General features: G+C 39.1%; 1 protein-coding gene across 5 annotated transcripts in view; it reads right to left on the bottom strand.

The window, feature by feature from the left end:
- LARGE1 (LARGE xylosyl- and glucuronyltransferase 1) overlaps positions 1-17,708 on the bottom strand; it is a 275,468-nt gene that overhangs the window by 113,887 nt on the left and 143,873 nt on the right. For all 5 annotated transcript variants that reach the window (XM_015863596.2, XM_015863603.2, XM_032445042.1 and 2 more), the window contains one exon: positions 15,848-15,971. In XM_015863596.2, the coding sequence (XP_015719082.2) occupies positions 15,848-15,971 (124 nt within the window). The remainder of the gene's footprint in view (positions 1-15,847; positions 15,972-17,708) is intronic.

Here is a 17,708-nt window from a genome sequence, read left to right as displayed (position 1 = left end):
CTAATTTGATCCCTGAATGATTTCCTGGTGGAATTACTAATCATGAATAATCTAACCGTGCCAAATGCATGCCAAGAAAAACTCTTTACACAACAGCACTGTGTATGTGTGTATCACACATAGCCTTGTTTAAAAATACAATAAATTATAAGAACACTATGATTGAATAGATATTCAGTAATCAAGTGCCAGTTTGGAATAGTTAAGTTGGTGTAGGCACAAATGCCTGTGAAACCATGCAACCACTAAGCTGCCATTTCCTTTATGTAAAAGTTATCCCAGTATTTTCTGTAGGACTTAATCTATTTTTTCTTTAGCCTAGTTAAAATGACCCATACAGGGATGTTTGTGAATCATTTGCTTTACAATTTGCATCAGAGTGGCTGAGAACTAATGTTCTTAGAGGGTATGGAAGGAACAGAAAAAAATATACATACATATAGTTAGTAAAAGAGTAAACTGACACAAAATTGCATGACATACTTTTCCATTTGTGTAGTTCTCACTTCAGGAGAAATAACATAGTCTGCATTTTTATCTCAGATCTCTAGCTCTCAAAATCTGCATTTTAGTTCATGAGAGGAGAGTGAAAAGAAGCGTTTAGCTGGTGTTGACAGTGATTCTTTTTTTCTGTTAGTAAGGTAAGTTAAAAAGTATCTTACTAGAGATCTTTCATCAGAATGGATGATCTTGGAGGTCTTTTCCAACCTTGGTGATACTATGATTCTACTATTTCTATTTTTATTGCCTCATCCCTAGAGGCACTGAAGGCCATGTTGGATGGGACCCTGATCTGGTGGGCAGCAGTCTTGCCCACAGCAAGGGAGTTGGAACGAAGGTGGGCTTTAAGGTCCATTCCAACCCCAGCCCTTCTAAGATTCTATGATTACTGAAGAGCAAAAACAAACTATCTACATTATTCAGTTCTTCTGGTTAGGAATACAGGAAGTATATGCTCAAGTGCATGCTATACATAACTGATTACCTTGGTAAATAGGAGAGAAGTGGCAACAACAGCCTCCACACACAGTTGTACTTTGCCAACACAGTCTTCCCTAACTAACTGCACAGATCATCTCTGGGAAAAGCTGAATGAAACACTGTGGCTGTGGCCAGCCCAATTCAGCTTTCTCACAGTTGCTCTGGCTGTGCATGAAATGCTACTGTAGAGGTATCACTTTAAGGAAAGAAGTCTAATGCAAACAGCTTAAAAACAAAATCAAGCTCCCTGTTACTGCTACTGAGAGAGGGAAAAGGAGTAACTTTTCTGAATAAACTGTATAGCAACTGCATGCCAAGGCTTTAGGAAGCTATGAAGGGGATGGAAGCTTGTAGACTGAGCAGACAGCAGCGTGGAAAACACTACCCATATGAATCCAGCTATCTACCCGTTTAATATGGCTATCATTCTTTTTCACAGAACTATCATTAATAGCAAACCTGTTTCTCTGAGTGGTTATGGCCAATTCAGAGCCCACCCCTGTACTCACTGAGTTAGGGTTCTTTGCTCTCATTTAGTAAGAGCTGCCACCTGATCAAAAGATCAGGATATGGATGAGGAAGATAGCTTGGAAAGTTGAGTGTCAAAAGTATGGTGCAGGGGTTGGTGGCAGTCATGAACATGAAAGTCAAAAAGAGGGTAAGTGCTCTGATTATGTGAGGACAAAAGTATACCCTGAAGTTCTGTGCCAGCACGGGGCACAGTTTTGTATTTGCTAAAAGCCCGATCAATTAAATTCAAACACCTTACATTCCTCTTTATACGTCATGCTTCTCAAAGGTCCTCAGACTTACAGGCTGAGGTGTTTCATTTTCAAGTATGATTTTTCTGCCATCATCCTTCTCCTTGCTATGGTAATAAAATTAGGATAAGAGCAATAATGTGAAGTACAAGAAAAGAGACAATGTATTAGAAGCCTTACCCTAGTGCTGGGTTATAAATATATATACAGATCACAACACAGAACAGTAGCAAACACAGAAGATATTCTGAGGGACTGTACAAGTTCCTCTCATCACTTAAACTCTTAAGTACTAGAGTTGACAGAAAACCTAACAATCTGGTTTGCTATGTTCTGCTTGGACTGGAAGGAGATACATAATAAAACACTCAGAGAATTAGCTAACCAATCACACAAATATGACCCTGCATTTCCTTTGCAAATGCAGCCTTTCTCCAGCTAACCAAACCTGACTACCTCCCTACCTGACTTTTCTGATTGAATGGGCTGTAGTTCTCACACCTTCCTTTTGTCTGTTCAGTAACATACTTTTCCCATTTTCTTATCAAAACTCCTCCCTATCTGAAAGAATATAGCACCGCGGCACCCCCTGAGCTACAGAAAATGCTTCCTGTTCAGTGTGATAAGATAGGAGAAGTTTGGCTGATGAACTGTTTTCCCTGGCAGCATGTCCTTAAACTCTTTACACTGTAAAAATGCAACCTTCAATACTGCACTGATTTCCTCACTAAATTCACAGCATTTTCCTTGATATGCTTGGGGGAAAAAAAAAAGAAAGGAAAAAAAAATCAAAATAATCCTCCACTGCACATAATACCGTCATCTCCTCTCCAAGTAAAAGATACTCTTTCTTGTTCAGATGAATTTACAAAAGCACCACTAAGGCAAGAATCCTGCAAGAATCCAAAGATCTTATTGGTGGGGTTCATGCCCACAGGCAGCAGTTGGTACTTGCATTGTACAAGGGGTTGTTGTACAGTTGTACAAGGGGTACACTTGCATGTACCCCTCTCAGAGATGGATTAAGAAATGGGATCATTAGATTTGGAGAAGATCTCTAAGATCATCTAGTACAACTGTCCCCACCATGCTCACTGACCACATCCCTCAGTGCCACATCCACACGGTTCTGGAACACCTCCAGGGACAGTGACTGCACCACCTCCCTGGGCAGCCTGTGCCACTGCAGCACCGCTCCTTCCGGGAAGAAATTTTTCCTAATATTCAGCTCAAGACCAAACAGATCCAAAATCCGTCCACCACCACAACATAACCGCTAGATTCCCATTGCTGAAGGAGGAAGGAGGTGGAAAACAAAAGGTCAGGGTAAGTTGCAATCTGTATGCAGTTCTACCTCCCTAGAACTTTCATGCCAGGTTTTGCTATAAACAAGATCTTAAATCTAGAAATTATTGATTCAAATGTAGAGAAAAGCAAATTTAGACCCTGTGGTGAATGACCTGATGGAAACCTGAATTTCCAAAGTATTCATCATCCACTTGTACTCACAAACTTAAACAAAGGAACATATTCCCGAAGATTCCTGAAGGTGATAAACTAACTTCAGGATCTGAAAAATGACAAACAAAGTAGAAGAGACAGAAACTTCCATGTCAAGGTATAATCAAAAAGAGAGTTTTAGATTTGCACAAGTTTTCTGAATTCTGTCCGACAGTGACCTGAAAACTTGTACCAAAACGGGCAAGAACGTAAAACTAGAGGGCTCTCTGTGAAATAAGACCAACCAAATTCTTTGGTCATTCCTTCAGACAGTCTTTATAAATAGTCCAGGTACTGGAAAAACCCATGGAAATTCTGTTCATGGAATGTATGATGTTCATGTAATAGTAACAAGTTATTTTCCTCAGATTGGATAAATTACTTCCTAGACACAGTTGACAGCTTGTTTGCATAGCTTTTTCATTACTCTTTTAGTGCTTTGCTGCTCCTATGAATGCCAGAGGTAGTGAGATGAAAATGCTGTTTTTAAAGCAGGTGAATTCTACTTAAAACAAAACCAGAAGAACTGTGGCTTTCAGGTAGTTTCTCAGCTGGAGGAAAATACTGTCACTATTTAATGACCATCACCTTACTACATTTATTTTGCAACACAAAGCAGAAAAAGACGGGGAAAATAAACAAACTCGTATTGCTGGCACAGAGCGGGAACTTTTCTTGATGTGCACTATTTTTCTTCACTGTTTTTCAGTTTCATACACATAGAACTTCATCCAGCTGTAAAGTTTTCCCACAGCGCTTCTCACAGTCATGAAAACAGTCACAACTCCAGCAGCTTGAGCACAGATCAGGATTAGTTTGGTGATATTCTTTTCCATTTCATGGTGGCTGTGCTGCACACCTAAACCCACGTGGCTGATCCCCATTCTCCCTCAAATGCTTTAGCAGAATAAGATGAAACACATTGCTACTGAGACCACATTGACTCAATCTTAAAAAGAATATCAGCAGGTTAAAAATGAACATGGCTAACATTCATGTCTTCATTATCACACTGCTTTTAACAGGTAATTAAAAAAAAAGGAATCAAAAGAGAGGGGTCCATTCTGAACAAGCAGAGAGCCCAGGAGGAAGAAAGTGATCATCACCTGAAAGCTGCCACCAGAGACACACCAGAAGGATCCTATTTGCATGTCACCATGGGGGTGGGGAGGGCAATAACAGGAAAAAAATAATCCAAACCTTTGCTGCTTCTTTGTCACTCATCCAACCAACATTAACAGAAGAGCTTGATTCCTGACTTAAACAAAAACAGACTATTCCCCTAATGTTTGCTGGGGAACATACAACTTGAACCTGGAGTTTAATTTTTCCTAGGTGATTCACAGGTTTCTATTGGGCTGACAGTCCACACCCCTCTAACAGGTCCTTACTATTTATATGAATGGTTGTCAAGGATACCAGGAACCCAGCAAAGCTGTGTAACTTTTCTAGATTTAGAATTTCTTGTGCCTGAGTACTTAACAAAAATAATGTTAATTCACACTGAGAAACAACTGCAAGGAGATGAGAATTTATACGTTTTTTGTCAAAATTATTTTTCTATTCCTGCAGGCCTTGACTGCTGTTGTTCTTACTCATCACAGAAGCACTGGTGACTTTAATAGAATTCTGCCTCATCTTTTGCTTTATGAACAGATGATATCTTCCACACATACGTGCAACAAGTCTGGATACAAATAGCAGTGAGCGAAAAGGTTGCGATTGAAATAGATGATTATCTGAACCTCTGGGTCCTGGATAATGTAGAGCAAATGCAGAAATCATGGAGCAAGTCACAACTGGAAAATAAGATTAGATATTAAAAAGGCAGAACAAATAAAACCTCCCAAATCAGCATTAGCATACAGCAAAGCAAAATAACTGCAAATTAATTCTCATCTCTGTAGCGAAGTGTGTAACACAGTCTGATGTTGGTGCTCGTTTTTCCTTTTTTTTTTTTTTAAACCTTTCTTTCCAAACCTATCACCAATATATACATATATAAAGGGCAGATATAAGTGGGAAAAACCTGATTTAAAGATGCTAATTCAAAGCAACTTAATAACAAAATTAACCGCAGATGCCAAGAGTTAAGCCATGTTCTGTGTTTGGAACAAGCCTACTTTATATGGATGAAACTGCGGACTGTTATATAAAACAAAATGGACAATTTTTTGCCTCTGCTGTTAGAGGACAAGACATCATCTATACATCTTCTTCAGAAAAGAAATGACCAAAGAGTCATTGATCTTTCTGGAATATTTCCCTCCTTTTAGGCCTTTGACTGGCTTTCCTCCAGCAGGTTTCCATCTCTCTCTCACTGCTTAACCCCACCAAACTCAAAAGAACGATTTCTATCTGACTATAAATCAGTCCTTTTCTTTACACTCATTGTGGGGCATTTTTAATTCTCTCCACTCTTTCTTGCTATCTCCAAATTGCTGAAAGTTCTCTTTGTTTTTCTCTGTTCTTTTCCAAGATGAAAGTGGAGAGCAGAAAGGACAAGACAGGACAGTCTTAGTTCATGATGCTTCCTGTTGCTTTGAGGACTTCGGCCTCAACTCAGTTGTTTTCTCATTGTGATAGTCAAGGGCGAAGGACCAACAAGTGTCAGAGCATCCCAAGAAAAGTAAGTGAGAATAAACCAAACACCTTCTTTTGACTCTTACTTCCCTTGTATTGATAACAGTGCAAGTATTCCCTACAAAATACGGCCTTTTTTTTTTTTTCTTTCCTCTTTTGTTTTATTTTCCCCTTCCTGTCAGTGAATGAGTGAAAAGAAAGAGATGTAGATTGGGTTAGATAAAATGGCAAGAAGCCAGAACTTTCTTCTAAAAGTTGAGTGACAGGTAGACACAGCTAGAATTTGGACAACAGTCAAAAGCAAATACAGAAAGATAAGAAAGATCAGTAGGACCCTTTAATTGCTAGTGAACTCAATCAACGAGCTCTTTGTACTAATTCATCAGGGAACATATAAATTCATGAAAATTTTGTTGATGCCAGCCTTTTAATTTTAGTAACTATGCAAATACATGCACATTAGCAGCAGACATTATGTGTTATGTGTTCTGGCAAATTTCCATGCAGCTCTTGGGGTTAAAGTCCAGAGGCATCCAATCTGTAGCGCGCATGACAGCGTGGTATTAAACAGGTGTCATTAAGATGCACTGGTCAGAATAAAAAGCAATGCCATCTCCTGAATAAACACATTATGATGGACAAACAATAGCCTCTCCTCGATGACAAAAATATAGGAAGTGGAGTTTTTTCCCTGTAAGACTGGACAAGAGTACGTTTCTAGGGTGATAAAAGGAGACAGCAAAATAGGTGCAGTGTTTGTTATTACCCAGCAATATCTGCTAGGAGATGGTAGATCTAAAATATTATCACATGCAGAAAACCCAAATGTTTTGGAAAGAATCTTTCACCCTGCTAAGACTGAAAAAAATCTAGTCTTGTTTGTATCTAATAAAAAACAGAAGGTACCTCAATGCAGAAGTGAGAATTGCAGAAGAGCTGTGGAAGGCATGTGGGACTACAGCTCAAAGATCCTAATATGATGTCAAAATATGACATATCAATGAAAAAAACCAGGATTCACTCCTCTGCTCAGAACGAAGCCACTAGCTATTATTCAGAATCTCTTCAGGAAAATCAGTGCTCCACAGAGATAGACTTCTACATTTTCTACCTACAGATCAGAAATGGGGGGAACTCAAATAAGCTTAAATAACAGAAGCTGAAAATGCTTCAACAAAAAAGAGTCTGGTTAGTAGGTGGAACACACATTTTTCTGGTTAGATAAACAACACATTCCACTAAGAATTATTAGTTCTCTTATTTTCAGCAAAAGCAAAGAATTAGCAGGAAAACAAATAGTCTTCCATCCTGCAGGGCTGGAGGCCAAGCAAGTGTGAACTTCTTGTATAACAATTATTGCTGGAAGAAAATAAAAATTACATGAAATTATGCTCTTTTCTCCAATGGTAAATATTACAGTAGATGAAAACTATAAAAACTCCTGGAAATTAAAAAGTTCCTGGAATGCATCTGGGATAAAAAGGATAATAAAAAATAAAACATATTACCATTGTGAACAAGCAATACTAACAATAACCTTGTACCAGAAGCACTACAGCAACAGAGAGAAAAAATAGTGTTTCTTTTCTTTGTTAATAGAAAGGCATAAGGTATCTCTTATACAATACAGAATTAACTAGAGATGAACTATGAAGAAAATAAAGATACAGTTGGGAAAGCTGGGCTCTTTCAAAGCAAGAAATACGAAACTTGATGTTCATAACACCAACATAGCTTCTTGCCTATGTTCTGGTTAAATACCGGTCAAGATTACAGAGAATTTGTATGAGTGACATTCTAAGGGTGTGTCTGTGTAACAGACATCTCTCTCTTACTTTTCTTGAAACTTCTGGTTTGTAGACTAAGCCACTGGTGTCACCCAATCTCCATATAATCTTGTAGCTTCACCTTAAGGACTATCAGATGCAGTCAGATAGACTGGTGAACACAGATCCTAAATGGCTGATTAAAACCATATAGCTGGATGCATTTCATGAAGGCTTTCATCTGCGTTAGATAAAAAGCTGTGGAATCCATTCGACCTTGAAAAGGCTCAAACCTGATGAAATGGATCGGCATACGAGAAAATTATCAGGAGATCAAAACAATACTGAGTTTCCATCCTTGTTGCTGAAAGGGTGAGACAATCACCCTCAACAGAACTCTGGAAAGGTGAAGTCAGTTTGATCTGAAAAGCGTTCTCTTCACTAATAGAAATCAGATTTCACAATTTAGGAATTCAGTTGTTTTCATATCAAGTTGACTGAAAAAGATGTATCATCGGTGGCATATAATTACTAGCCTTACTATAAATTCCCCCTTTGAAGCAGATACTCAAACATTAAATTAGACTGAATCCCCTTACCTAGGCTGAGATGGTCACAGAAGAACTATGAGAAAAGCAACTTCACTAAATGCTGGCGCAATGTCAGACTCGGCATGGCTTGTGATTAGCAGAGTTGGGAAAAAGTGTTGTATACCATTTTCCACCACAAGAACTAACTATTCAGCCATAGACCTTCAGAATGCTTTTTGCCTATGCTATCTGCCCAGCAGAAATGAGCTTGCCTCATCAGTCCTATCAGTAATCCCTAGACGGGGAGGTATGGTGAAGAGCCATTAAGATGTAAGACTACACTCATTATACATATCTTCCCAAGTCTTCATCTGCTAGCGTCACAAAAAGAGATTGTCCTTGAATACAGGATGACCACTATCTAGCAAGTACAAGGAATATGCAACCTATACCTGTATCCAAATAAAAACGTTCAACAAATTTCCCACGGTAGGAAAAAAGTGAGGTTGGAATAGCAAAATGCCTTCATCCCTCATAGAAGGATGATACAGTTCTGCAAAAGCAGTTGATGTAATGGAGATGTATAGAACAAACAATAGTTGCAGCAGTCAGCTCGAGGCATGTTGTGGTTTTAAATTTCTTTCTCTACCAGGACACATGGGATAATTTTTGTAAAACTGGATCATCTTTGGAAAATCTCTCATGCAGTTATTTTTCTTTTCTCATGCCTTGCTAAAACAGCTTTCCCTGGAGGTTCAGCACACATTGCTGAAATAAGAATGACATTACAGAAGCTGAATGCCGCACAGGAATCCTTGCTATCAAAATGTCACTGAGGAGTCAGCTACTATGATACAAATGTGGGTGATGGCAGCGGAAAAGCATTGGCTCCTTATTCCTCAATTCACATATGTTATGCAGAACAGAGTGGCTTCCTTGTGGTTGTAGTACATAGTGACACAGGGAAGAATCTTGCTTTTCCCTAGTATCAAGAAAAGGTGGAGCTCCAAAGGAGCCCACAATAGTCAGAAATAAGTTATAAAATTTACCAAGAACTCCACTGTTTTCAAAACACTAACATCAGCATGCAAACTAGGTTTTGCTTTGGAACATCCAGTTTAAATTCATAATTCATCCCAATATGAGCAAAGCACTAACACAACACAGTAGGTTGGCAGGGTCCTTTGAATAAGGCCCATGAAATACTGCACCTATTTGTATCATACTGGGCTTCATTCCAGTACACCAGTTCCTTACAGTTCCAAGTCCTACAAGAACTGACAAGACAGGTAAATCCTAGGAGAAATTACACAGAAAACTTCTGCATTAAACTTTCTGACTTTTGCTGTGCTGCCTCCCTCTGGAGGCAAAGTCAGAGATGAGACTGATCTGACCACTTTATAAAGGTTCCTCTGTGCAAGGGATGTTATGTTAACTCTACCCATTTCCTCTCAGTCAGTCCTGCCTTGATGCAAGAGAATATCTCAGCTTACCATAACCTGCTCAGTTAAGATCCAGTCATTGGTACTGAAGGTGGATGAAGGAAGAGTAACACCACCCAATTCTTTGCATGTCAGAACCACAAGCATATTTTGTCACCTGAGATTTTAGGTCTTTTGTGTTCACTATGTTCATTAGCAAATGCACAAAGTGAGTTTTTATGTGGAAATCCAGGTCTAAAACTAACTCATGCAAGTTATGAAACTCTGTACAGTATTTGGCTGTAGGTTTTTCTTTTGAATATCTTAAATTTGTATTTTCTCTTTATTTTTAAACTCTACTGTGGTTTAACTTGGCAGGCAGCTCAGGACCACGTAGTTGTTTGCTCGCCACCTCCCCCAGTGGGATGTGGGGGAGAATTGAAAAGGTAAACGTGTGAGAACTCTTGAGTTAAGGACAGTTTAATAAGAAAGAAAACAACAGCAACAAAGAAAATAAAAACAATTAAAACAATCACAACAAAAAGCAACTGATGCACCATACAATTACTCACCACCAGTGGACCAGTACCCACCCAGTCCCTGAGCAACAGCAGCTCCCCACAGCCAGCTCCCCTCAGTTTTATTATTCAGTATGATGTCATTTGGTCTGGGATGTTCCCTCAGCCAGCTTAGCTCATCTGTCTTGGTTCTGTCCCCTCCCAGCTGCTTGTGCATCCCCAGGCTCCCCACTGGCAGGGCAGCACAACAAGCTGAAAAGGTCCTGGCTTCGTGCAAGCACTGCTCAGCAATAACTGAAATGCTGTTATGTTAACACTGTTCTCATCCTAACAAAGCACCATACCAGCTACTGTGAAAAAAAATATCAATACCCCAACTGAAACCAGGATAAATACTCTTGGAAGAGAAAGGCTGGGAAAAATCAGCAATTCACGGCTATGATTTCACTGACATGTACCATTGACCAGCTTACAGAAAGGCCCAATATTAGTGAAATGCAAACCTGACAATATTTGACCAAAAACACAGTTATGTAAAAACACTTTCATTGAATACCTACTACTATGTAAATGAATACAAACATAAACAGGTGCTGTGTTTCATGTCCTGTATTGCATTAATAACAATTAGATCTCGCATGTGAAGTGGAAAAGAAGAAAATTAATGTATGTTTGCTTTATAACTTTGTGTGTCTGCCTCTGGGGCATAAATGAACTACTAACAGATAAAAAATTATGCATTGCCCTTAAGCCCTATGCAAATATAGTTTAAGTCTTCTAGTTAGTGATAGCTAGCAGCCAGTCACTAGTCCTGTGAATATAAATTGTTATAGCTGACTGCTTCTGCAACTATATTTGCTTGAATGTGTTTCCAAAATTGATACGTGGCAGTGTTTGATACTCACAGCTCCACCAATACTATTACTCTTTGGAAAAGCTTTCACTGATAACAAAAAATGCAATGCCATTTGATTTGCTTTTTATGTCACCTATTGCACTAAGAACAGAAAACAGGTTAAAATAAAAAGGTTAACTACTGATCGGGACCTTGGTAACTTTTGCATGGATAATCCAGTTTACTGAATAAGACATTATAGGTTGCAGTTTGGATGGTGAAGGGATTCTCCATTATAAGGGTCCCTGCAAGCGCATCTTAGTTGGACTGGGTAAGACTCCCTAAAAAACTTGGTTCTGTCCAATGATTATGACCCAGCTGGTCTGTGGTCCCAGATGAGCACTCTAGCACACGCATGATCCATCACTATAGATCTCCTTAAACCACCTGCAAAACATTTCCAATATACAAAAGACTGTTCTACTCGATCATTTCTACATTTGTAAGAGCTGTTTCGATTGAATAATTACAAGTGTTTTGCTCTTGTACAATTGATTAATTTTGCAGCAAGAACTTCCTGGGAATTTCTGGGTCCACCAGATTTTCCGTTCAGGATGTTAATCAACACGTTTAAGCATACAAATTGGTGTAGGCACAGCAGGGACTGCCTGGGGAATCTCAAGAACTGTCTGAAATTCCCACTGGGAGAGCTCCTGTAACAATCTGTCAAATGTTCGTGCAGATGGCCAGCAGCTAAATCAATCATCTAGTTTCAATCTGGTTTGCTGTCTCAAATCAGCAGCACTTTATTTCATCTGTGCAGGAATTAGTAACCTAGCACGCAGGCACAGCCTCGAGACCCAGCTACACTACGTTTATAATTAAAGAATTAAATTTATTTTCATCCTTAAATCTCATAGCGCTCGCCTGTCTGTCTGACCAAACACTGATACATCTGACCAAAGGAACTGCCCTCACAGCTCAGATGGAAGGAAAGTGGAACTTCTAAGGAGTGACTCCTTTCATGCTTAAACTTGGTGTTGCTTACAATACCAGCACACAATACCAGCTTGGATCTCTTCTCTGGACCACACTACCTATTCTGACTGATTGTATAGACTATTCCAACACTTCTGGTAAGAAACTACCAAAAGCAGCATCGACAGTGAGACTTGTAGTCTGGTGTTTCTGGGAATGAAAAAAGCTGGGATAGAGCCCATATATGCAGAAAACCATGGAGCGTCTTACATTTCACCTTCAGATCAAATGCACATCTGTTGCAAAAACCCCAATCAACATCCCTACCTTGCAGTTCACAGATCGACTGCAGTACGATTATGGGCCGAACTATTTAAAGGACTTTTCTGCTTAACTAGTGATGAGGAGACTGCATTTATTTGGACCATCAACATTCACACGCAGCAGAGCAGACAACTGCACCTTCTACCTTCTGCTTCCCTCAGTTCACCTGATGTTGTCAGCAGTCTGTCAGGCAACATCTGGGAAAACAAACCCACCTCATCTATATTCCACACATCACACATTCCGTACTGCTTTATCAGCTGCTCCTTCTGCTCTGGGCCAGAACTGATCACAATGGGTTTAATGCCTGCACTTCCATGTGAATGAACTGGCATGAGATTCCACATCAAATAATGAAGCACAGAAGCTAAGTGCTAGAGTGGGCACATCTTTAATGGACTTTCTTCATGTCAGACTGAATTGAGAAAACACAATAACCTGCAGCATGATATTTGCAAGCCACAGTTGTAATAGGTCATTTAGATCAATGTTCCACAGGTATATTATTTTATTTTATTTAACGTTCAAGATGATAATTTTCCATTTCTAGTTATGTGCTGCGAGGCTGCATTGTAATAGCTACATCTATTGCATTAGGACCAAAACTGAATGACAAGAGCTACTGCGAGCATACGAAGTAAATCTACATTGCCAAGTAACTTCCAGTGGAAGTGTTACGTGTGGGCCACACTGAGTAAAAGAACCACGAACTCTGCAGCTATGGAGTGGCTCAATTACTGCTGCCATTACCAGCTCTCCGCACTTCAAGGATGCTTATTGTTCACTGCTAACTGCATGTAGCATGTTTAGCTATTGGGAGGGAGCTGCACTACCAGTACAGTCCACAGTATAAACAGCTACTAAGGTGAGGGAGAGCTTTTAAGCAACAGGTCTCCCTTGTGGTTATGATCAAGGCAATGAGGAGACATAACAAATTATTTTGGAAGTTACAAGTGTCTTATTAGAAGTGGCTGTTACCATCATCAAAATAGCTGAAAGAAATATAACTAGCAAGCTCACATTCCCCTGTGTCTGACCCTTCTGGAAATGCTGCTGCTTTTGTTCAGCTCTAGAATCAGATTCCTCCTCTACCACATCCTCTTACAAGGGCCTCAAACAAAGATGGACATTGCCATGGCCATGTTCTCCTGTGATTCATAACACTTCCGAGCAACCTGGTTGGTACCTTCTTCTAGGGAGAGAATGAACAAAGGTTCTATGTGCTGCAGGACAAATATGAACAGCAGCGTCATCTTGCAAAAGGAAAAATACATCTTTTCTAAAATTCACAAGGAGTATCTGACATGGCTCTTCCACAGAAGCAAACAAAGTGTAGCTGTGCTTGTTTGCCAGTGCCAGAAAATCAGGGATAATGAGTGGTACTTTGTTTTCCATTTCTTAAAAGAAAGCATCCAGTTCTCTAGAATCTCAGAGAAACCATCATTTACTACAGAGACTTATTTCCTCCGCCATCCTTCAGGACACTGTCTGCTCTATCTCTAAGCTAAACAGTGTGTGTTTAAGAACTGCAGGAGATGTTAGGAAAAACTGCTCATTTTCTCCAAATTTTGACTGAAAAAAATTACACTCCAGTGGATAGTGTTGCCTGAACTGAAAACAGATATTCTGAAGCAAGCAGAAATTCATAGTATCTATGGGGAATCTAACACTATGTGGTCCCTTCCACTGTCTGTGCAGGAGCAGGGCGTTTCCCAGGACTTAAGCTCATACATATCTAAAGGTAAATAAAACAAAACAAACATGAAATTAACTGCTTTCTGTACCAGTTAAAACATACTCAAAAAAAAACAAACAAAAACAACCAAACAAAACGAGATGGTAGTGAATGAAGACTAAGCAGATACTTCCCAAGCTATTTTTTAGCCTAAACCCTTTTAGACAACAGCAGTTAGCAATGACTCTAGGTTTAAAAAGAACTATGGAAGGTTATTAAAAATTGAGACTCGGTAGATACCCTCAGTAACATTGGATTCAAAGACCAGAGAAAGGGCAGACTTTAAAAGAAAGGTAGAAAAGCAAAGCGTTCCAGAATAAGCTCCATGTTTTCCTAACACTGGACGGAATGATGTATCTCCTAAGAGTGCACGTGAAAAATGTGAACTCACAATAATCATTAAATCCTCTCCAGAGATTATATAGGAAAAATGAAAAGATGAGTTCCTACAGCTGTCTTTAAACAGTTGCTCTGTGTTCTTTACTAAAATTTGCAGTCTGATCTGGATATGAGCCAGTATCATGGCAGATGCAATACCTGTATCCACTATGAAAGTGATCCCCAACCTAAAGCGTATGGGTTATAATAAAGATCCTCCAGTACTGCATTAGATCATTGGCCACGTGAAAATTAAAGTGAAGAGGGAGAGACAAAACAAGACTTCGCTCTGTAGCTTCTTATCTGCACAGGGCTGTTGCCTTAAAAGCAGTGTAAGGGTTCACTGAAGTAAGCTCTCTTGTCTATTTTTCTTGTCTATTATTTACTTAGCTAGATTGGACCATACCCAAATGACCAGAAGGAAAATGTGAAGAGGTTTGTCTCGTTCAGTTGAGAGGCTAATTAAGCACTGTAGAATCCCACAATTTACAGTAAAGTAAAAGTAATATGGACATGTACGAGGCTCAGAAGATCAAACTTCCTCCTGACTATAAAGCTAGAAAGAACAGAAGGGAGATCTCCGGGAGATCTCTAGTTAATTAGGTCAATAACTAATATGGCTTCATATAGAAACCAATAAATACATCTAGAAAAAACATCTTTTCCTAAGAATCAAATTTTCTCTTTTCCATCACTTTCTGTAACATTTTTATTCAAGATTCTACAACATGGCACATTTTGGACTTACCCTTCCACTGGCACAGCCATTGTCTAAATTCATTTTTTTTCCTTCTTTAGAGGTGTTGCACAGAACACTTTGGTTAAGTCAAACAAATTATTGCCACCAACTCCAAACATTAAAATCTGAGTGCTTCAATCTACTTCCATGGCTAAGAAACATAAAGCTCAAATTCAAAGCTGTGCACCCGAGATCTAATTTAAACTTCCTAATCTATGAGAAGGTAATGGCTTCTTGTTAGAGTAAGTCACTTTTCCCCCCTTGGAACACTTCTTTTTTCAGAGTCTCTTCTTTTGAAAGGGCACTTAGATTAAAAAAAGAAAAAAAAAAATAGAGCTACTTCAAAATATAATATTGATAACTTTTTAGGTTGTGTGCACTTACTTACACTGTTATATGCCTTATATGCCTTTGCTTAAGGAATTCAAGGAGGTTGACTGTTTCCAGTAAAAGACTTAAGATCATTGAACAAGATATTTATGACTCTTCTATTGGTACCATAAAGAAACATCCTTAGCAAAACACAATTTCATCCAATGCAATTTAACCCAGAAATCCAGAATCCTCTTGGTAGAAGGTAAAATTTTAAGCTGCTAAATGATATATAACATGAGCAGAGTAAGCACACTGATTTTAGAAAATTAGTATCTTCTAATTAAGTCTAACTGAGATTATAGCCACATGGGTTAGTATTATTTTTAGCCAGGGACAATGCAATTCTCCTTCAACTCCCCAGTCCAGATGAATGAATAGAAATGAAACCACAAGTGCGTGAGTAACAGCTGTGTTTGTCTTTACCTTGAGTTCATCTGCATCATAGAAGTCTATGCGCACAGCAGGGACCATCCAAGTCTGGAACAGAGTCGCGAGGATCTGTTTGGCAATTGCGTCTGCGATGAGGTGGAAGTGGAGTGGGTTTCGCCTGACAGGGAAAGGGAGAAAAATGCATTGGTCTGAAGGATTCTAATTCTTACTGCAAAAGGACAACAAAACCTGTACAAAGTTTTATGCATGTCAGAGGTTGCAACACAAAGTGTACATCATCACATTCGGTGGAGTACTGCTCTGTGGGAAAAAATGCTGAGACACTTATAGTTCCTTTGTCTTCAAAGGAATGTGTTGATTTATAACAGATGAGGATCTGGTCCCTCCTACCGGACTCTTAAAAGAAATCCAAGTTAAATCCCCCTTTGGGCCTTAAGATGAGAATGTGATTACTTTCCGTTTTCTCGGTGAACCTGGTAATTTATCTCTATGGTAAGAATAGTCTGTGGAGGAATCAGAGTAGAGGTGAAGGTGAAAAATAATCATCTGAATGAGGTATCATTCCAGGACTACTGAGATTACATGCATAATTTCTACAAAGCAAACCTTGGGTATTAACAGCTACCCTATGAGAACTCAGAACTAGATGTTTCAGGTGAGTGCCTTCTAGCTACTGAAATAATGAATACACTTGAGAACATAAATTTCCCCACATCCTCATTCCTACAAGGACAGGTTCATCCTTGTTCCTATAAGACAGGCTGTAGAAAAGCAGGAACAAATAAAATATATTATTTTAAAACACCAGACTTGCATCATCTCTGTACTTAGAGTTACTTGAACTATGTCAAAAGGAGAGCCAGGAGATGATCAAAGGGCTCGAGCATCTCTCCTCCAAAGAAAGGCAGAGAGAGCTGGGATTGTTCAGCCTGAAGAGGAGGAGGCTCTGGGGAGAACTCATTGCAGCCCTGCAATGCTTGAAAAGGGTTTATAGAAAAGATACAGAGAGATTTTTTTACAAGGGCATACAGTGATAGGAATAGTGGTAATGGTTTTAAACTGACAGAGAGCAGATTTAGATTAGATATTAGGAAGTTATTTTTTACTATGACAGTTACCACATTTAAATCCCTTAAGCTTGCTTCTCTCTTTGAGGAACAGTAAGCAAAGTGATCTTTGCTCAGCTTACATGGTACAAATATGAAAAGCAGCCAGAGGGAACTAGTCACGATTTATAGTCTTCCACATTTATCCCTAACTTTGCTTTCACTGTCATCAGAGAAGGTCTGGATATACAAAAGCCACCAAGATGACAGATGTCTATTTAACCTTTAGCACTGGCTCAACCTTTCCTCGATCCCTAGGGTAGCATATTACAATCTCATTACTGTGAAAGTTATGAAGGTAAATGGTTGTACTGTCAACAAATATTTTCCATCTAAAGAAAGAGAAGTTAGTTTCAGATGTTAAGGTGGAATAAGAATGACACTACTACGCTCTGCTGTGTGAAGGAGAAGTGAAGAAATCTCCGTTAATTCAGGCCAATGCACTACCATTATGCTTTTGGGCTTATTCCAAAAGGTGAAGGTTCTTTCTTTCTCCATTTCCTCCCTTAATGAATAATAAGTGCCTTTCTCTTTAATGCTACTTTTCTCGGCTTTGATGAGTAATACTGTTTCTTATTCAATAATGTTCACAAGAAAACCTAAAAATACATATAAAGGTTCATAGTATCATAGTACACCTCTCTGCAGAAACAGGAGATTGTTGTAATAAGCAAAGTGTAGCTCGATTTTGCAGTGATAGAAATATTGCACATAAAATCCAACCCAATACCCAGTAATCTCAGTGAAGCTGCTCTATTGTTTTCAAGGGGACTGTGGATCAAATTATA

This window comes from Coturnix japonica, chromosome 1 (assembly GCF_001577835.2).
Source record: "Coturnix japonica isolate 7356 chromosome 1, Coturnix japonica 2.1, whole genome shotgun sequence".
NCBI classification, from domain to species: Eukaryota; Metazoa; Chordata; class Aves; order Galliformes; family Phasianidae; genus Coturnix; species Coturnix japonica.
This window is presented reverse-complemented; position numbering and strand designations above follow the sequence as displayed.